The sequence below is a fragment of the Notolabrus celidotus genome, chromosome 17 (assembly GCF_009762535.1).
Source record: "Notolabrus celidotus isolate fNotCel1 chromosome 17, fNotCel1.pri, whole genome shotgun sequence".
Taxonomy (NCBI): domain Eukaryota; kingdom Metazoa; phylum Chordata; class Actinopteri; order Labriformes; family Labridae; genus Notolabrus; species Notolabrus celidotus.
Window position 1 is genome coordinate 5,173,361 of NC_048288.1, and position 22,051 is coordinate 5,195,411.

Consider the following 22,051-nt stretch of genomic DNA (forward strand, 5'->3'; position numbering starts at 1 on the left):
TGTTACCATAAGTCAAGCATAGTAGTAATCTAGGGCACAGGTCAAAACTTCTGCTAATGCTGTCAGGCTAATTGGTTGTTAATTAGATTAAGTAGCTGTGGGAGTAAGCACTTAAAGAGTTAGTATGGAGACAGTTATGGTATTTAGACTCCACAGACTCCTCTGTGTTGCCTCATACTGTAGAGGAGTTTCTCTCTCTTTCTCTCTGTCTCTCTTTTCCTCTATAAACTGCTCGAGTTTTCCCTCCTCTCCTCAGGCAGCAGGAGGCAGCAGGAGAGCCGCTTGTTCCCCGAGCGCCTGAACTTCTGAATCAATTATGCGTCAGCTCGCTCCTGATTGGTCCGGCGGTGATATTGTGATGACAAACGCGGTGGGCGGGGCGGGGGAGAGGTGACAAGCACGAACTCCATTGATGGACTGTTTCAGAGGACTGGAGGAGGTACATTCATTTGTTCCTGGAGAAGCTCACTGATCCTGAGAAGGAAATCTGTGGCTCTGGAGGAAGCATGTCCTGCAGGTAGGAGGAGAAACACTAAACAAGGCAAAGGTTTGGTGGCTCAAATTACATTTTCCACCATGTAAGCAGATTTGCTAATCTTAGAGTGGATGTTTGTGTTTGCTTGTTTCATATTTTTTAACCTAAAGGGATTGAAAAACTGCTGAATCAAACTCTTTTTGTTTCTGTAAGTGTGCTGCTGTGAGTTTGAGTTAACATTTGTTATATTATTTTAGGAAATAAGCAAGGAGTTCTGTTAAAATTACAAATCAGAAAATAAACATGTAAATGCATAAGAATTATGTTTAAAGAAATAATTTTTTGATCTTGTTGTTTTCTTTATTTTAATGATCAAACTTTGTGTTAAATTCCACACCGGATCACATTTCAGTCTGAACGTGTATTACATAAAGCAGATTACTGTCCCACTTATTTAAGGAGAAAATCTCAGTGTTTCTACCAACAGATATTTTATATGATCCATGACTGTTTCTGTTATTGATGCATTGCTCTGTGTTGTTGTTCAGGAGTGTGTGCTGTAACCGCTGGTCGTCTGAAGAGAGGTTAGATGGGAAAACAGTCATCATCACCGGAGCTAACACTGGTATTGGCAAAGAGACCGCCAGGGACCTGGCAAGAAGAGGTACCGCTCAGGCTTGTCTGTCCAGCTGTGTGGACTTGAGTCACAGTGATCTATGCTTCCCCTCATTTCTTTCATTGTCACTCACTTTCCCACTGTGACTTACACATTCCTCTGTTTTCTTGGAGTTAAGTAGGTCTAGTATGTGGGTGGCTTAAAGCCAGAGAGCATGATCTGTAAGTGTGCCCCTTGTCCTCAGATGTCCACCATTGATCCCTCTTGTTTACTTATTCACTCTGCTTATGTTTCCATGCTCATTTTAGTCTGTATGAAGTGTTTCTCTAACCTCAGCATACCTTAACCTCGAACATATTTCAGGACTGCGACAAACGGTGCATGTAAAAAAAAAAAAGAGCTGAGGCTGTGTTAACCAAAATGAGCGTCCTGTTTAACACTTCACCAGTTCAAGTGATGGAAGACAGATGAGGCATCAAGGGGACAGAGGGAGCATTGTGAGGGTCCGCTCCCCTCCTGAGCCAGACAGGAAACAAAGAGAGATGGGAGGGTGCACCCAGACAGACGCCCACACAAGCACAGCAGTGAATAATTTGAAAACTGCTTCTGCTGACTTAATTTACTTTGCTAATTTGTGAACACTTTTTCTGCACAATTGCCAGTGCTTTGTGTTTTTTTCACCCGAGTGTGCACAGAAATTAGCCTTTAATTTATAAATGAGAGGACAACAACAATCGGCGGTCCATCTGTTGATGTATGTTAACTTAATTAAAATGAATAAAGTGCAGCAACGTGGTAAATGACATTTTTTGGAAACCAAAGAAAACCTCATCCCCAGCAGAGAACACTCGTCTTTTCTCCTGGAGGACTCCCTGTCAGATTACTGTATCATGGCCCAGTTAATTGGATTCTGCAACAACATGATGACATAATGATTAGATTTGCAAGATTCATAACAGGAGGTGTTTCCTTGGGCATCATATCAGGGAAACCTAATTGAATCTCAGGCTTTTTAATCTTCTGTTGGATTATTTTGGCTGGACTTACCCTGTTGACAGAGAAGAACGTTTACATTACTCATCAGTGTCAAGTGACAAAAGTCAATATTTGAAAAGTGAAATGAGGGAGCGCTTACAGAATAACATTTGAGTCTGAAAATACAAAACACAACTGAGACTGTTGTTAGTATTTGCATCCTGCTCTGCATGCAGGCATTATTTATGCATGCAGGAGGACATTGTGTCCTCATCTGCTGCATGGTCTTTGACTTCCCGCTGTATAACCTTCACTTTCCAAAATGTATTTACTATTTTATTCAATGGGATGAACTCGACTAACAGGGAAACGTGGAAACAATCGGATTCTGCCATATGGGAACAGCAGGGGGGGAAACAAAGACTGAGATGGGATACGTACGCTCCACTCCCACTGATTAATGGCTCTCCTCTTCCATAATTACCAGGGACAGCAGCTACTTTGTGTTTGTGTGAGTGTGTGTGTCGTTTTGGGAGGAGTTGTGCTTCTATATACTTTTTGTTGGTGTGGGCATGCATGTTTACTTTGTGTCTGTGTGTATGTGTGTGTGATTGTGTGTGTGTGTGTGTGTGTGTGTGTGTGTGTGTGTTTTTGCTGTCCAGGCCTCCTTTTCTGGGCTCATTAAAGAGAATGCAGCGTAAATTACGTCAGAGGCGAATGAGAATGACACAGTTGAGAGGGTCTTGTGTTCATGTGAGCGGAGCAGTTGGCTAAATGAATGAGAGTTTAGAGAACATTAGAGGAGAATCATGCACGCGCTCACATGCACACACACACACACACACACACACACATGCACGCAAACTTAGGTGCTCCCTCTTTAATTGGCAAAGGTGGCTTTGTGTGCCGCAAAAGAACAAAGCCTTTGTAGTAATGAGTTTAGAAACTTTGAAGGTTATTGCACAGGCTCGGCGTAGAGTATTTGCCTCAGTATGTAGCTGAAAAATGTCTTCGTCCTATGGTTTATATCACTAAGTGTAGAGATTTACTTGCAGGAAAAGACAACAACAACAAACAACAAATAAGACAAAGGTTTGTATTGAAATGTACCTCATAACCTTCCTCTTATCACTAAGTTCTCCACAGTTGCTCAATCTTTTCAGCAACAGGAGGGCCTGACTGCTGCACACATTAACACTGGGGCATTTCAACTTTCCAACTTTCCCTGTAGAGCTGTAAACTGAGAAAATAACAGTATCATAACTCCCTCTGACTTCTGCCGTTCCTTTTTAAGGTGCACGTATCATTATGGCGTGCAGAGACCTGGAGCGAGCAGAGGAGGCACGGACAGATATTTTAGAAGACACAGGAAATGAGAATCTGTTCATCAGGAAACTGGATCTATCTGACACCAAGTCCATCCGAGCGTTTGCTGATCTCATCAACAGAGGTAGAGAAATGCTCGTCATAACTCTAGACTTCTTATGTTTCTTTTTCATCTAATATTCCTGGATTATTATCAACTTTTCCTTATGTTTGTTTTTATGTTTCAGAGGAGAAACAAGTGAACATCCTGATAAACAATGCAGGCATCATGATGTGTCCCTATTCACAGACAACTGATGGGTTTGAAATGCAGTTTGGGGTTAACCACTTGGGTAAGTCTAGATGCTGCTTTTTCTTTTTTAAGGAGGTACAAATATTTGTATCCGTGTAAGGTGGCATCAACACACTGTACAACCAAGCTGACCAACAAATCATCTGGGGAAATGATTCATGGTGGAGCGTTCTTCAAGCTGTCTGTGTTTCCCGAGAATTGAACAATGGCTGTGTTCCAGATGATCTATTCCTCTGAGGTATTTTTATCACAGGCTGACAGAGCGAGAGACGTGGTTACAACACACGTGTGCAGGACAACAAATGCGTATATACAGTGATTACATTCCTGTAGACTCAGAAACATCCGCTACATGAACACATGTACTTTACTTTAGTTAAGTCAACAGTCAAACAGGAAAGGAGGAACAATGCTGAGGACGTTTCCTCTACAGTTTAATGTATAGAGCAGTTCCTCTGTGTTTGTGTACCCTGAACACAGATCAGTCTCTAGATAGCAGAGCTGTCTGTGTGTTTCAGGAGAACTGCTCTACCACATGGCTGATATTGTTTTCTCAGTCAACACAATGACACCAGATACAGTGAGAGGCTGATCACATAGAATGTTCTGGGTGTTATTTGGACTCATGGATTGTGACACTGTGCAATTTCCAATGAAGGGAGCGGTAAACAGAGAAAAGGTTGCACACTCTGACAACTTATCTGTCGACTATGAAAAACAACCACATGTGACTTTAACTTCACAAAAAGAACACTTAGTACTCAAGATGCAGACATACAGTGTTGAGGGATGAGCAGAGAGGCGCTAACAAAAGGAGAGGGAGGGAAAAATCCGCTAAATTTGTCTCTTTGTATCATGATTTCAAAGACAGAAACAGTACTTGCTGATGAAACGCCTCGCAGTATTAGTGATTATGAGTACTCCAGCATTGTTAAAGGTTTACAGTAAGGGCACTTAACAGGCCTCCGCTGTTCGGGCTCACAAAATCGTGATACATGTCAGAGTCATAATGAAATCAGGTTTAGTTTTATTAAGCAGAGAAAAGCAGAGAAAATTAAAGGTGTCTCCCCTCTATGTGAAAAATATACAAAGACCAGCACACCAAAAAATCCTCCCACTCCCCTCATCACTGTGTAGTTGAAGTCTCCCGAGCACCGTGCAAGGTCTTCCACATTTGGCAACCATTTTCCTTTCACTGAGCCATCAGGACTCTGAACACCCACCCACAGCTGACCCCCGCCTGGCTTTGCCTGACACCTCCGGTGGTAACTCTGTTCCCATCGACAGTAAATGCAGATAACTTTGTTCTCAATGAGAGAACCATCTGGTAGGGATAAAGTAAAGTACGTGGCAGTGTGGGCTCTGTCTGCAGCTGTTGAAAGCCCTTTCTCCTGTATTGGTTCTCCGGCTGGTTTCTCAACAAAGGGGTTGAGCTAACAGGCTGTGAGTAATCACTGACTGATGATAAGTACCACAAAAAACAGAACCATCCTTCAATATGTCCTTTTGTCAAACATTGATCCTGCTGTGGTAAAGTGCAGCATCTTGTGGTAAGTTGCTGTGTGAGCATCAGTCAGCAAATACTCTGAGAAGAAGGCACTGAACAGAGTAGGAGGGGAGGAACAAGAAGGGTGACAAGAACAGTTTGTTTAATTTAATTAATGTTTAATTTTGTTGAAAAGATCCTCTACAGCTGTCCTGATTCCTCATTCAGATTAGTCTCTAGTTTGCCTTTTCAAAACCCTGAGCCAGAAACTTCTCCTCCTGCAGGAGAGGCAGATAAAGTTTGATTTCATGTCTCCACCACGACACATGCAAGAAAGACTGTCAAAGCAATGACAGTCTTATTCTTATAAACCAGAGCACACCAGCAGTACAAGGAATCCGACAGCATCCTGTGGGCACCATCAATGGAGATGTCTCAGAGTGTTACAGCTCCGTCTGTCACAAGGCTCTCTTTCGAGTCCTTGTTTGGTTGTAAAGTATGCTGTGTGGCAGAAAGCGGACTTTCGAGGACAGTCTTAAAAAGCACAGGACAGTTAGATCGTTAGTGCTCAGTAAGAGGAATTCAAGTATTTTAACTGGAGGGTTTCCCCTCATTGAGACATGATGGGAATATTCTACACTCAGTGGACATATTATGAGTGGGAAGTGGTGGTCTATGAAGTGGGACTGGTGTCACATTTAATACCTCATGTGTTCAAATTCAGCTTTCTTGCATGTGGTCATCTGTTTGCACTCCAGGGTCAGATTTACAAACTATGAGGATCCATCACAGGGAGCATGTGCAAAAGCAGCCGAACAGCGTGTCTCTTCTTCTCTTCCTCATTCCTCATTCCTCATTCCTCATTCCTCAGGTCACGTCCTGTTGACTTACCTGCTGCTGGATCTCATCAAGCGCTCAGCTCCTGCCCGTATTGTTGTTGTGGCGTCAGTGGCCCACACCTGGACCGGGCTCCAATTGGACGACATCAACAGCGAGAGGAGTTACGACACCATGAAGGCCTACGGACAGAGCAAGCTGGCCAATGTCATGTTTGCACGCTCACTCGCCAAACTGTTGGAAGGTGAGCTGAGACGGCTGTTTGTGTGGAAAACTTGTAAAAGAAGACGTCGTATTAGGAGAGTCTTGGTGTCTTGGGTTTGAGTTTTGATTGCAGACCATTAAAGGAGACTTATTTATTTGTGAGCAGAGAAGGGATGAGAATTTGTGGTGTGCAAAAACATCTGTGTTCATTTAGCTGCCTTTTACGGAGCCCCTAAGGTGACATGAGCAGAGATAAATAATAATTAGATATGTTCCTATGCACACCAGAAATTAATCCATGCTCTGGTTTAGTAGATACAAGTGCATGCTAATGAGAAAGTTTCCCATGCACACAAGATACCAGCTGTGCACTGGAAATCAACCAGTGCATCACTGTCTTCCTGTTTTGATCTAAAAATGACAGTATGGGAGTGAGTTGAGCTTTATTTAAACCTTTTGGCTTCATTATAAGGATATTATGACTTTTCTTGCACAACGTCACCGCTTTAGTGTCTCAGAGCGGCACTTAAAACGAATTGCATGCTCATAAGAAACTTTTTCGTGAGCACGGTTTGGTTTCTGGCGTGCAGGAGAAACCTATCTTTTTGTTTTTTCTGTCCATGTCACCTTGTGGCCTCTCCTTCCTGTGTGAAAGTATTTTGGTTACAAAGAAGTAGATTTTCCCTGGATGTGAGCAGCTGTGTTGCCTCAATCTCTTGTACTGTTTGTTCTTTTGTTTAATGGCAAAAAGGTGAAAGAAATCAATGTGAAAACTCACAAGTCTCATGTTTTTATTTTATGTGTGAAACAAACCGAAGTTACAGAAACAAGATGGAATGAGTCTGAATGTTTAACACACTCTGAGTTAATGAGGCACCTGTATATGTATTTTTAAACAAAGTGTATTCCTCTGAAGTATGTGTAAATTGTATGCAAATCATAGCAGAGTATGCACATGTTCATATCATGTTTTAATTATGATCATACAGTGTAGTGACCGTGCAGGTGATTGTATACATGTTGCAGGTACAGGTGTGAGCGTGTTCTCTCTGCACCCCGGGGTGGTTCAGTCTGACCTGTGGAGGCACCAGCATCAGTGCATCCAGGTGGCGGTGAAAATCTTCAAGGTTTTCACTAAGACAACAGTGGAGGGAGCACAGACCACCATCTACTGCGCTGTGGAGCCAGGTCTGGAAAGCCTGAGCGGAGGGTACTTCAGGTACACACACACACATGCACACACAGTATTTCAACCACACTACTATGAGTTATGAGAGCTTTCAGAGTGAAGGCGTCATGCTGAGGAGAGTTACTACCTGCTGACTTACAAAAGGGGATACTTAATGAAGCTGTGGGTTAACAATTTAGTTCTTCTTTAACACTCACAAAGAAGCAGCACACAGTTTTTAACGTTCACTCTGCTTGTTTTTATGCTCAGTGACTGTGCTCCTGCGACGTGTTCAAGGACTGCCTCTGATGACGACTTGGCCCTGAAACTGTGGGACATCAGCAGCAACATGCTGGGCATCACCTGGCAATGAAACGTGTCAAACCACCTGTGAAGTCAAGGACGGGCATTTAGTATGTTACTGTAAAAATGTATTTTAGTACTCAAAGAGCAGAACAGTCCACTCCAAAAGTATCTGGAGCCTTACCAAGAGCTGCTTAATTTTATAAAACATCACAAATGAATCCAATGATTTAAAGTTATCCTATTTACCAAACAAGTACACAGTGTTTTACTCGTATGTCAAACTGTTTGTGAGCAATATCAATGATTTTGTACTTCTGGTGTCTTTTTATTGCGCTTTTACATACATATATATATATGGGCATTCTTTGTTCTTTTTGAGTGCAGATGCTGTGCAGTCTTTTGAACCTGTGGAGCATTAGCCAGAATAATTGTGCCTTAAATGGAATGACCTGATTTGTTAATACCCCCTCTTAATGTGGAAACTCTTAGTAAGCGAGTTCTAGTGTTGCTAGAGTATGCACAATGATGGAGACAATTCAGCCCTTTTTTTAAAGTGACTGTTCTATATATTCAAAGTATACAGCATTTACTTAAAGCAGGAACTGAAGGTATCAGAATGTACTTTTATTAATAAGTAAAACTTGAGACATTCCTTAACGTGTAATTTTTTTTTGTTTGAGCTTCCTCATAGAAAATAATGTATGCATTTATCCTCTGCTATGTAGTTAAACTTACGTATTACTGTGATATCAGTGCATTTTGATTGTCATTTTAATGTGCCTACAATATGCCAGCATGTTGAGACTCCAGAAAAGCTTCTACATTTGGGAGATGTTAATGTGACAACATGTAAATAATGTAAAATAAACGTATTAGACTGGCAAATATGCTGAGAAAGTCTTGTGCATTTACAAAGATTTGCATGTGTGTTTGATTTTTGACTAACTTGTAGAATTATCATTTGAAAGAGGATGTTTACTCTGCTGGGATTCATTTACTGCTCAGTCTTGAAGAAGAAACTGTGAGTTAAGTGTTTTAAAAATGTAAAACCAGTGGTGCTTTAAGTCTTATATTGTATTCCTAAAATAATGTTGCAGTCCTGCTGCCTGAAACACAGGACGTTTTAGAGTTCTCACTGCCCAAGCTCCATGTAATTTATGCAGAATGGACACAGAATAAAATGGACAGCAGCGAATGCACTGCACTAGTCCTGCTGCTTTCACATTGCTGCAAGTGTCGCACTTGTCACTGTTCTGAATGAGTAAAATACAGCACAAAGAACAGAAAGAGCAGAAGTCTATTTAGAAACTGCATCCTAATCTAAATCACATGAGGGTGACTAAACACTACAGGAATGTGGCTTTAGCAGGGACCACAAGGAGCACTGTGGGGACCATTGCCACCCAAAGCCAAAGTATGTATTGGGATTTAAAATTATAATAATACCACAATAAGAATATCTCATCACGTAGCTTTCCTACACTTTCCGATGACGAACTGTTGTGACAAAGTGATTAATATTAACACAGTGAGAATAAAATGTCCCTCAAAACAATGAATAAGTACTTTTTTTTATTAAACACTTACCTAACAGTAATAATGTGTATTCAAATGTAAGAACAAAAATTGGAAAAAAATAGTACCACTTAAATACGTTTTCACTTTTGAGTGTATATTATGGATAAATAGTAATACTGTAGGAGCTATTTGTTTATGTTTTGTATTTAGCTGTGTAATTAGTTCACAATTAATAAATAGTGTTAGTTGTCTGATTGTTCTAATCTTTTCTTTTTAGAGTTAATTTAAGTTAGATTTTGGGGATATATTTCTGCTAGTCATTTGTGTAGTATGTTTACATTTTTTGTATTTTTAGTATTTATTTTGTTTGTTTTGTTTGTTTGGTGATTAGGTCACACTGTGAGCACCTGGGGTTATTTAGGTAGGTGCCAGAAGGCCAGGATGCACCTGGGTGGACCTTTGGTTTTTTACTTTATGTAGTGACCATTTGTCTTAAAAAACTCAAAAATAAACCCTAAGAGTTGTGAACTTGGGCTGGGCATTGGACTTCTTTGGCCTGCGTACAATGCATCCCCAAGGTGCATCAGATTATGTTTGAGTTTGACATTTTTATTATTAACTGAATTGTTTAAGACAAATGGTCACTACAAGTCTTTAATAGCTTTCCTGGTTTCTGCAATTACAGTTACAGATTTTTACAACTGAATAAACACTAAAATCAAAAGTATTACACAATGTGAAACGTGTTTCATATGATAACAAAATATGGTTTTGATAAATTAGTGTTTAATTTTTACAAGAGTGTTTCATTTTGTCATGGATCTGAGGTGTTCTGCTACTGGTGTGTGTGGCTTTGTGAACTGTGTATTGTGTAGTGTTTTGACAAAATGGGCCTTGTTTTCAAAACCGTGTTTAAGCAATCGAAAAAAATCTGTAAAGGTGGAAAACAGTAAACAAAGAGTGGTTCAGGGTGATAAAATGTTACTAGAGTGTTAATTAAGTGAATTCAAACATTTGATTTACGTTAAACTACTCAGTTTTAAGAGGACTATGTGTCAACTAACAGATTCAATCCCACTTCAATGTGAGCTTCATGCAGGCGGTTCTTTTTTCTATGAAAAGTTGTGTGTTTTCCTTTTACATAATTACATCTCCACCTCAAGTTGTTGAATAAATAGAACACAGATAATGAAGTGTAGACGCTCATTATTTCCCCATGGCATAGAGCAGGGGTCCTTTTTATTTTTTTCATCCCTGCCTCAAGAGCGACACAAACTGAAGGCTCCTCACAGGAGCTTTGATCATGAAGGTACAGCTATTATCCATCTCTGAAGGCATGAAAATGATGAAAAACTGCCTCAAGAACTGAGGCAAGAAAGCAATGTGTGATGAAGAATCACTCATATGAAGTAGTGAGAGTGTCTACCCTGAAAGGGCCTGTTAGAACTTAGACACTGTATCAGTGGGATGGGGTCTACAGCGCCCCCTTCAGGGTCATAGTATTAGATTCTTTAAAAGAGTCTACAAGATTCAGATTTGGTGGCTTATATTAAGTGTGTCGAGATGTTCTGACTACAGTTAAGACAAATTCACTTAGTAAGATGAAAGATTTTAACAGTGTAGACACCCATCCGATCAGGTGACTGCTAGCAGCTGATGGGGAGCCTGAATGTTTTGAGCATTTTTTTTTATTGATGCTCTGGAAAATGTTGCAAAGTACAATAATTCACACAGAACATGCCTTAAGTAAAATGAATGCTAAAAGAACTAAAGTTCACAAAAAAGCAACTTAATAACATTAACCTGAGTAAATGAAAGTTGTTACTTTCCACCCCTGATCTGTGCTCACCTGCAGGTCTGACAGAGATTTGGGATGACATTTTACCCTCCATGACATTTACTCTTTCCGCCTCACCCGAGAAGCCCTGCACATAGAAGGCGACCCCTCCCACCCGTCTCACAGCCTCTTCAGCCTGTTGCCATCAGGAAGTAGACTATGCAGTCTCCGGGCCAGAACCAGCAGACTGAGAATAGTTTTATCCACCAGGCAGTCAGGATGCTGAACTCTCTCCCTGTTTTGCCCCCTCTTCCCATAGTGCCCCCTTCACTGACTTAACCCAGTCACTGATCGGAGTGACTTTTGTACATTTCAAGGCTAGTTCACACCGAGGAATTATACCTGTGAGAGAAAAACTAGATTACTGAGACTTTCACTCGACGATTTCTCACTGAAAAATGAATATTTTTGATGGCGGGGTTGTCACAAATATCCCGGGTAAAATTTGGAATGTATTTTCAGTAAGTGTTGTGGTTTGTACACAGTATTATTTTGGTTTCAGGACATTGAAGTAACAACATTTTCACCGAATCTTCAGAAAGAAAATCGAATTCGGTCTAGATTTTTGTAAAATGCTGAAATATATTTTAGTTGTGCTCCATGGAGACGATGGAACTCTGAGGTGTGAACGTCATGGCGTCAGGACGCAAGTGTGAAAACACAGAGGGGCATTAATCTGTGTAAATGTGGATCTGTATGCTTTCATTGTTAATATCTTTATAATTTATGAAACAAAGTGTGTTCATTGGAAAGTTATACAGAATAAAGTTATTCTTATTTCTTTCAAGTAAAATAGTTGATATCTGATATGAGTGTTAGTGTCCTCTGTGTTTGAGAGTCAGTGATGGAGTACAGCTGTAAGAAGTTTATGTGAATTGAAATGTTGGATATTTTACTCTGATTGTCACTCGGCTTTAAAAATTATTTAAAGTTCAAATTTAAACTCATGTTCTCAGACTCTCTGACTTTTTTCTCATCAGAAGTTTGGAACTTCATCATCGAGCTTCCTGAGGAATACGGCGTTCCTGATGTCATGGTTGTGGACGACAACCCAGGTGACGATGCTCCAATCTACATCCCCTCTGATGATGATGATGTTGTTGGTGATGATGATGGTGATCTGCTTGTTCTTGCAGATGTATGTGCAGGCATTCCTCCACTCCAGGTTCATGAGGTCGTCCAACAGCTGTTGGACATTGACGAGGAGGCCGATGAAGACACAGACGACAGCGACGACTCAGACGAGGAGAGTGAAGACTCTGGCTACGACTCCGTGTTTGAAGATGAAGAGGAAGAGGAGGATGATGACATCAGACCTCATGCCCCCCTCGACCAGGAGTTCCCACCAGTGCGCCACGCGTCACCTTCCGTCCCTGCTGGTCCCCCTGTCCACGTTGGTCCTTCTGCCGGTCCTCCAGGTGGACTTCCCACCCCTCAGAGTCCAGAAGAGTGTGCACCCTCAACCTCAGGCCTCAACGTCTTCCCAAAGAGGAGCCGGGAGGAGAGCAGCACGGAGCAGGTGAGTACGAAGAGGCTGAGGACGTGCGGTGAAGAAAACCCTGAAGAATCAGCTCCTTCCACGTCAGACCTCAACTTCAGCACCAACCGAAGATTCTGGCACGGTCCTTTCCAGTTCACAAGATGGACCGATGACAGTGACTCTGACTGAAACACAGAGCCTGTTCTTTGCAGGAAGGGAAAGTATACACACACATGAACACACAAACATGCACCCACACACAAGAAATACAAACTATGACGACTGTTGTTGATTTCTTGATGAAATGTAGACGCCTGCACACAAGGTAAGTAGAGATGAATATCTCTGTGTAAAAAGTTCTACACATTTTTATCTTTCAGTAATTCAGAGATTATTTTTCTAACTAACTCTGTCAGTGTTTTTTCATGATAAGGTGAAGCAGACAAAGGTAAGTTAACACTCAGTCACAACATTAAAAAGTCTCCTGTTAGTTTTGATCCCACTCACTGATCATATAAAGGACTGAGTGATAAGGATTTAAACGGCTGTAATGGCTGAATCCATGTGGACAAGGTAAAGTATTATTTAAAGATTATGCTGATGACATTCTCCTGCACCTCTTATTATGGTTTCATAAGTTCATTATTAACCTGACTCACTCTTGTTTTACCTAGACCAGAAGTGACGATGATGAGGAATACGACTGAACATGGAGAGAAGAATATTCTGGACCAGATGAGAAGGATGGATGAGCAGAGGACCTGCTGCAGAGCGGTGATAGCCTTTCTTTCAGTGCGCTCAGTAAGTGATCCCCTCTCTGAGACAACAACAGTAACATTAGATTTATAAAGTAGTGATAACATTTTATTGTTAATTATTATCAAAGCAGTCCAGAAAACGTCTGAACTCTCCATCACTCTTTTTTCTTTTGCAGCTCAGAGAGGAACATCTTCCTGCCCCCCCGACACCACCGTCTTCAACCACCAGCCCAGAGGATGAGGAGCGCACCAACCAGACCAACACAGAGGAGGCTATTAGCTTCTGCCTCCTCTGAGCTGGAGGGTTTGGGACGCTCTTCACTCACACACATGAACGCATCACGATTGTGAAGATATGCAGAGAAAGGAGAACGTGTTGAAATAAAGACTTTCATTTGTTTCTGTTTACAAGTTTTACAAAGTACTAATGGCTTTTGCAATAAAAGACATTTTCTTTACATGCATTCATATTTTCCTTCAGCATTACAAAATGTTATGTATTTCAGAAATCTGATACTAAATCAATAACAGTTTGAATACAAAATATACAGTTTAAATGTATGATTTTGGAACTTTGGGGTTTTTTTTAGACAACAAATAGCTGTTCCAAGTGTCACACTGAAGTGTTTGAGATGTTGAATTGTCTAGGAAGTGTATAAAGAATTACATAAAAAGTCATCATGTTATATTTGGGACAGTTACAGTTTCAGTGTAGCAACAGTTTGGGGTTAGGCATTTAAAGAGAGAGAGAAAGGTTACTCTTTTTCCTCTAATAATAAACTTTATTTGTACAGCATTGTTCTGAGGAAAGAAATGTAGAAATACAGTACAGGACAAAAGAAGTATAGAATGAAACTGAGCTGACAATCATAAATAAAAACAAGGGAGGTGTAATTCAAAGGTGAATGAATACAAAAAAAAGGAAGACCCAGGAGATTGAAAGTGTAACATTTGATAAAAACATATTTTATAAGCATCGATTCGGCTGCCGGTTTGTTAAAAATGCAAGCATCTGAAAAAGGGAGCAAGTCTGCAATCATCATCATCATCATCATCATCATCATCATCATCATCATCATCATCATCATCATATCTGATCCAAATGAATAAATAACAAACATCAGCTTTCTGACTCAGAGTTAATAAAGCACTTGTTGCCAAAGAAGTAATCCATAATATTCTGTTAATTCATACATTAAAGCTAAGGGAGACTGCAGGTCCCTAAAACTAAATTACAATCAAAAACAGAAGCATGAGTCCAAAAACAGGAATCAATAATTTGGTTTTGTCCACTGTAGTCAAGAGCAACTATCTAAAAACCTGAATAGGAACAAACAAAGCACATAAATGGCAAAAACTCTGTGCTGAATCAATTAAAGCACATCCAAACAGAAACACAAACAAGGCCACTTGCATATAAAAAACAGACATGATTATAAATGTTCACTGCATATTCATCCAAGTCCTTGTGGAGCTGAGTGAGGAGTGATCAAAAAGATCTATAATACAGTAAACACAGATGTTAGTTTGTATCAGGGAAAAGTGCATAAAAGCATAACACCAGATGGTTTTGGTAAAGTGAAGTTTTTATCACAAAGATAAGTGAAATTGAAGGTGACAATAAAAGCTGTGATGCAAATGTTACTTAATGGACCTGGGTGCTGATAATCAATAAAGGAAAGGACTCACAAAAGACTCTAACCTAGAGCTCTTTATATAAATAAAACTTAACAGTTAACTAAACCACACAACAAGTGAACAGTAACATTACAAGGTTAGAGTGAGTGTGCTTCCTGGTCCAGTCCAGACTGTAAACAGAAGCCTTGTTACTACACCACAAGAATAAATATCATTTATTTACACTTTCTTGTCATATCATCTCTGACTCCACCATAGAATATCATACAGAAGTTGTTTCTTCTTTTTCAAAATCATCTGAAACAAATAACCATACTGATTATTGTTTTGTTGTTTATCCCATTAGTGATATCAGCATAAAAAGCCGTGGTCATCAATGTAACCATGGTAGTTAGCTGTTATCTGCAGCCCTCCAGCACCTCATGATAAATAGAATAATTGTCACATTGTTTCTGGGTAATTGAACAAAGTAACGGTGCCTGCCTGCATCTTTGATATTACAGTTTTTCTCGATTGTTTACACACAAAAATTAGTACTTGAGACACAATGACCAAACTTTGTAACCCCTGAACCAATTCTGCTAAACTACAAGCACAATTCCTGGTTTACACTCAAATTGCAGTTCTAAAACACACTTTTTTCAAAACACTACACACAATTATCTGCATTTGGCAAATTTGTCATGAAGAGAATCTCTTGTTTTCACAAGGAACACTCTGTCATTCAAAATCTAAAGTCAATTGCCATACTATGCACACTGACTCATCACATGGGAAAACACCTGCCACACAGTTTTACAATTAGCATTCAGAGCTTTAGCATAAAAGGGCAACAGGTGAGCTTTTCTGTTTTGAAGCAATGGATGCCAACATTGGAAACAGAAAAGCTCACTTCAATCCTAATGAAGATTTTTTTTCTGCCTGGATATGGAAAGTGTATGACCAAAATCCACAAACATGCATACCACAAACATGTATAACATGCGTCTTTTCCAAGCTATGGAAGACGCATGTGGGGATATAGCAGTTGATGCTTTTCATGGCTGGATTCGCCATGCTAGGTGATATTTCCCCCACTGCTTGGTCAGGGAAAACATTGCTTGTGATGTGGATGAGGAGCTGTTGCCAGACCGAAACAGAAGAGAGGATGCAGCATAGTTTTTTGTTTTTTTACTGTAACTGCATACAGTCAATGATTCTGTCGTACTTGTATGTAGACCACTGTATGTGCAACTTTGTGTTGGTTAGGATGTACTGTGTACATTGTTTTTTGGGGGGAGAAATAAAATATATTTGTTACCGTGTATTTGTGTGTTTTGAGTATAAAAACAATATTCTAGAATATTTTACAACACACTTATGTATGTACACTCTGTAGTAAGTGTAACACTGAACATAAAAAAGGTTTAAGTCATTATAATGAATGGAGAAGAAGTGTTTTCCATGCATTATAGTGTTTTGCATTAAGCACATCAGTGGTCAACTGGTTCTTATAAATGTCTATTCATATGGTGGTTTGTGTGTGTCATTTGAAAACAAAATACCATTTTGAGAAGAAATAACATTGTTTTGAATGTAAAGTTTCATTTTGCAGGAGAACTGAGGGGTTGTGTGTAGAGTTCTGAGAGTGTGAGGCATGCTTCAAAAAATGTGTGTAAAAATTCGAGAAAAACTGTAAAGCCTTGCTCACTGGTCAGATGCTTTGTTTATGTGTCTTAACTTTGAGTCTCTCTTACTCCTTTAAGAACAGATGTTTTTATATCCTAGGGAAAGGCAAAGAAAGGCTCAGAAAATGAGCATGAAATCACATTTTTTTACTACAGTTTTTCTCGATTGTTTACACGCATTTTCTGAAAGCATGCCTCAAAAAACTAAGACCATTGGAAAAGCTAGTGCGATCCACAGCCTGTCCCTGTTTATAATCCTCCTGCCTGTAGATGGCGCTGTGGCCTACAGCTTAACCGCATACAAAGCGGAAGTAGACGGCAGTGACTTGTACGCATGCGCTAGTGAAGTCTACGTCAGCTCTTCTCTTCTAGCCAGCTGCCTGAAAGCTACGTGGCCCTCACTCCTCTGACTGTCTTCTCCTCAGACACAACCTCAACCACAGGTAAGAAGGTTACTTTAAACTTCATGTTTATTTCTTTATCTGTTTTAAAGTTTGTTAAAGTGAAGATACATAATATGTGTTAGTTGTTTTATAAAGATATTCCTAGCTGAGCAGAGTTACGTCGACCGAGTAGCTTCACTTATGATAACGTCAGCTCACAGGATAATGGAACTAATATCAGGACCTATCTTACAACATTCAGGACTTGTTTATTTCCTTATATAATAGTGAACATTAAAGGAACATTAGGTGTGTTATCTTTTTTAATATTGTGGGACTCATGAAAAAAGCTCAAGACTGCTTACGTCAACGTCATCACCTCCACTAGTCCATCCTTATAATGATAATAATAATAATAACACATGATATTCTGCTTGTTTCTGTGTCTGCAGATCGACACCATGGATCAGGTAATGCAGTTTGTGGAGCCCAGCCGGCAGTTCGTCAAAGACTCCATCAGGCTCGTGAAGAGGTGCACGAAACCCGACAGAAAAGGTAGGTTTCATCACACCTTCATCACCTCTATGAGTCTGTGCTGTGCTGATTTGAAGCTGGGCTGCTCTGTGTAACATTGTGAATACATTTTAGTATATTCAAATGTGTCTAACTTTATGTCCCCTTCTCCAGAGTTCCAGAAGATCGCCATGGCCACAGCTATTGGGTTTGCGATCATGGGCTTCATTGGCTTCTTCGTCAAACTCATCCACATCCCCATCAACAACATCATCGTGTAAGTAGACTTTTATTAAGTATGGAGGCTGATTGATGTTTGGACGTATTGGTGATGGGTTAGAAGTGAGACACAGTGATGAGTAAGCCTTAGAGAGGGGGGCTGTCTCAATCAGACTCTGGCATACAATGCTTGTGAAGTGGGACATTGATATCAGCAACCTGTCTTTAGGGAGACCTTATGGTCAATCAATCAATTCCCTTTTCTTTTCTTTTACTTCTTGCTGTAAATAAACGTGAGCTACAGTCTGATTTAGTCGCAGGACTTCAGGACTTCACTACAAGTCTCTGGAGCTCCCCCCCTTCAGACATCTGTAACATCGACTCCCTTTCTGTTTTCAAATCCCATCTCTAAGCACGTCTTTAAACTGACATATTCACTCTGATTACACCTCTACACTTCCCTGTATCTCATCCTGTTCATTATATTTATTATATGCACTGCATCACGTCTTGTTGATTTCATCACTCCATTTTTATATAGTTATTTTTTTATAAAGGCTGCTGTCCTGTGACCTTGAGTGCTCTGAAAGGAGCCTTTAAATAACATTTATTATTGTTACACTCTGATTTTTGTGATACAGCATGCAATGTATGTAAATTATTTCACACATAACAGAGAAATTAAATGGCTTATGTCCCATAATCAATAGTCTTATACTGAATGGAGACTAGTCTGAATACCTCTTATCTACCCAGGCAGGAGAGGTCTCTTATCACCAGTTTCCCATCAAAGAGCCTTTTTATGAATGACTAAATCATAGTACATTCTGATTAATATTTTAATCAGAAAGCCAAATAAGTGATTGAGTTTTGTGTAATTTAATATTTAGCACTGATGCTACACAGACCAAACCAATTGAATCCTGACAGTCCTAGTTGTGACGCATTAGATGTGTCACCAAGTCTGCTGTCTGCCTGTTACGAGCATGTTCTTTTATTCATTTGTATATAAATTGCACGTGAATAAAGACCACATTCAGTTTAATGAACAAGACCTCTCATAAATAGTATCAGCATTATATTTTGCACTCTTTTAGGACACACTGTAATTTTAATTTCCCAATATTTAATAGGAGATAATGTAACAACACAGGAGTCATCATTGGTTGTTATTAAATTTCCTATCATTGCACAGAAACGAGAGGAAGAAGGCAATCACAGCGGTTTCATTCATGAGTTTATTTTCGTGCACAGTTTAATAACTTTGAAGTATCATCACTCAGCTGTCAGAATGTACAGAGTGTATCAGTGCAGGAGCTGGATTGTCTGTGGTGTGTTGGAATACGATTTTTGAACAGTGCAAAGTATCATGCAGTGATGCTGATACACTCAACCTTTGTATTTCTAGGAGTGTCTTTCTGACTTATTGATTATTCAGACTGAAAGGAATGATTTTGGATCCGTCTAATCTTTTCACGTCTCTCTTCTTTTTCTTCCAGTGGAGGTTAAATCATGCTGAACAAAGACCGAACTTCAAATTCTGGGATGTGGAGACAACGACGCAAAGTGTTATTGGGCTGGTGTGATTGGGGACTGACGGGGTGACATTTTTACATTCTGTGCACAACATTTGTATTTCTCAGTGTAAATAAAAATACAAATACAAAAAGAAACCCACAATCTGTTTGTCCTTTTAATTCAAACACAATCCATCTCTACAGCTGGTTTTGGATTTCACCGTCTTCTCACGTTCGGTAGTTTGATAATAAACTCATCAAAGGCACAATCATTTACATTTTGTGTGTTGTATTTCTAAATATACTTAACAGGGTGCTTTAAGAGGTCAGTGAGACAAGAGCACTGATGCTGAAGGCACATATTCAAGGCTGTGATCCACTTAAAGGAAGGTTCACTCTGGATTTCTCTGCAGCATGACTTCTTTAGAAACTAAAAGTAACTTAAAATCAAAAATGTGTTCACCTTAAGGGAAAAGGATATTTGCATAATCTGCAGCTTGGAGTGTGGCATCATCAGGTGCAGACTGACAAACAGATTTATCTGTAGTTCAAGTGCAGCAGATCATTCAAGTTTTGAAAGACGTAAAAGAACTGTCTTTGGCAAAGATCTGAACATTTGTATAAAAACTAGGCGTATATATTTTCTTGATTTTTAAGACTCCTAAAAGAAGAAAGTGAAATTTGTGGTCTCCTGCTAACATCTCATTAAACTATCTCAGCTGTGAGAAGCGTCAGTGCTCAGAGTAGAGGGGGTTCCTCTGGGTCACTCCCTGTCCTGAATCCCCATGCTCCAGAGCAGAGGCTGGTCCGTCGTCACTGTGACAGGCCTCCTGGGGCTTCCAGGGGGGACAGGTTCGTAGGCGTTGGAGGTGCTGACTAGCTTCCCAAACTGCAGGACATGGTTATCTGGATAGAGGAGAGAGATAGTTAAATGAAGCGGCAATGAGGGCCAACAGAGCGAGGCTGGACTTGATTACTTCTTGAAGAGGAGACTCAGTTCTCAGTCCAGTTGTTTCACACAGCTCTGTTCTTTCTGCTGTTTGACTCTGAGCTTCATTACAGGGGATGTGGTCTGGTGTCCTTGTGCGACCGCAGAGAGGTGGTCCACATGACTTTGCTTCATGTCTGACCAAAGAAATTTGGACCTAACACAGCGGCCTGAGGCCATGCAGGGTTCACAGCCAAAACCACACACATTCACAGAGCCTGTTATGCTGAGGACTCCAAGCACACTCCCTTTTTGTGCTCACTGAAGTGCTAACAAATCCTCTCAGAGAATACTTGAGCTGCCACCGACAGGAAGGTGACCACTGAGGTGTGGGAAGCACAAAACTTTACAATGTCGGGAGGACTCAGTGTTGAAAATAGCAAAGTTTCGAGGAAGAATTAAGCATAGTTGCATTTTTTGGAAACATTTGATGATCAGATTATCATAAAGATCGTTATTATTTGTTTTTGTAATGGGCTAAATATTTGTCCTTGTTTTGCTTTTATTTCTACAGTTTTTTTTTCCTTTGACAAAGTTTGGTAATGATTTCATCCTTTATTAAAATAACTCAAATTGCACAAATACATAATTTTTTCCTACATCTAATATAAGACTGTGAAATCTCCAGAAATGTAACAGGAGGTGGTTTGATAACACACTGAACAAGTCAGGTCTGAAAGAACAGCTGGCCAACACTGACATCTAGTGGTCAAACCAGGAAGCTCAGATGAATGTGCAGTGAAGAGGTGGCAATTTCTATCCTTCACATTCTCTTTGACTCTTAAGACTTGGGTGCAGAATACAGGGGATCTCCAGTCCAAGACCCCTACAAAAAACCTACACATTTAAAATATTTGACGCCTGATATTGTGGGGGGGGGGGGGGGAGCTGAGGCTGCTTGAGGCAAGGCAAGTTTATTTATAAAGCACCATTCACACAGTTATGTTTAATCTACTCTTACTCTCTCTCTCTCTCTCTCTCTCTGTCTGTACTTACTATGTAAACAGTGTTGGGTCTTATTATTTATTTAAATTAGGAGCGAAAGCTCTCAATTTACCAGTTGGTCTACGTTCCAACCCTCACCTATGGTCAAGAGCTGTGGGTCATGACTGAAAGAACTAGATCTTAGATACACGCGACTGAAATGAGTTTCCTCTGAAGAGTGTCTGGGCTCAGCCTTAGAGAGAGGGTCAGGAGCTCAGACATCCGGAGGGAGCACGAGTAGAGCTGTTGCTCCTTCGCGTTGAAAGGAGTCAGCAGAGGTGGTTCGGGCATCTGATAAGGACGCCTCCCTTTAGAGGTGTTTCGGGCACGTCTAACTCAGAGAAGGCCCTGGGGCAGACCCAGAACTTGGTGGAGGGATTATAAACCCCACCTGGTCTGGGATCGCCTTTGGATTCCCCAGGAGGAGCTGGAAAGTGTTGCTGGGGAGAGGGATGTCTGGGTCAATTTGTTTGTTAAAATAAATTAAAAGTTTGTAGTTACAGGAATAAAAACTAAGGTTGAAAAGTTAGTTTGCATTTAAGGGTGGAGTAAGCTGCTAAACAGAGGAATGTTTTTTAGTCTGATGGGTCTGTTTTTAATTGGGAAGGATTATCATGAATAATCAGCCTCCCTCACCTGCCTTTTTGTCCCTGACATCCAAACTGCCACACATGCAGGTCTTTTTGTTATTCATGTTTTCATATAAACACATTTATTTTGAAGGGTCAGTTTGGAAGGCCTGTTTATTGCCCCTATAGGAAAAAAAAGGCAATACGATATGGGCCTTGATATAAAACTGGTTTAGTGAAAGCTAATGTTTCGATTTTACTGTGAATTAAAATGTGAATTATAACAGTAAAGTAG

General features: G+C 40.2%; 4 protein-coding genes across 7 annotated transcripts in view; 3 read left to right on the forward strand and 1 right to left on the reverse strand.

The window, feature by feature from the left end:
• Positions 1-396: 396 nt before the first annotated feature.
• zgc:112332 (uncharacterized protein LOC553712 homolog) lies at positions 397-8,602 on the forward strand. Its single transcript, XM_034707083.1, has 7 exons — positions 397-517; positions 1,024-1,139; positions 3,361-3,516; positions 3,620-3,724; positions 6,042-6,251; positions 7,238-7,430; positions 7,650-8,602. The coding sequence occupies exons 1-7, from the start codon at positions 507-509 to the stop codon at positions 7,750-7,752; spliced, it is 894 nt and encodes a 297-aa protein (XP_034562974.1). The 5' UTR covers positions 397-506; the 3' UTR covers positions 7,753-8,602.
• A 412-nt stretch (positions 8,603-9,014) lies between these two features.
• LOC117829323 (ran GTPase-activating protein 1-like) lies at positions 9,015-13,736 on the forward strand. Its single transcript, XM_034706951.1, has 5 exons — positions 9,015-9,099; positions 12,021-12,095; positions 12,177-13,093; positions 13,195-13,321; positions 13,455-13,736. Exons 1-3 carry the CDS (start codon positions 9,015-9,017, stop codon positions 12,707-12,709), a joined length of 693 nt encoding a protein of 230 aa, XP_034562842.1. The 3' UTR covers positions 12,710-13,093; positions 13,195-13,321; positions 13,455-13,736.
• A 3,160-nt stretch (positions 13,737-16,896) lies between these two features.
• Positions 16,897-19,371, forward strand: sec61g (SEC61 translocon subunit gamma). The gene is made up of 4 exons (XM_034706639.1): positions 16,897-17,026; positions 17,419-17,521; positions 17,654-17,756; positions 19,198-19,371. The coding sequence occupies exons 2-4, from the start codon at positions 17,428-17,430 to the stop codon at positions 19,205-19,207; spliced, it is 207 nt and encodes a 68-aa protein (XP_034562530.1). The 5' UTR covers positions 16,897-17,026; positions 17,419-17,427; the 3' UTR covers positions 19,208-19,371.
• Positions 18,919-22,051, reverse strand: part of tpk1 (thiamin pyrophosphokinase 1) — a 148,852-nt gene continuing 145,719 nt past the window's right edge. For all 4 annotated transcript variants that reach the window (XM_034706635.1, XM_034706632.1, XM_034706633.1 and 1 more), the window contains one exon: positions 18,919-20,121. In XM_034706635.1, coding sequence (XP_034562526.1) covers positions 19,979-20,121 — 143 coding nt within the window. In that variant the 3' untranslated portion in view covers positions 18,919-19,978. The remainder of the gene's footprint in view (positions 20,122-22,051) is intronic.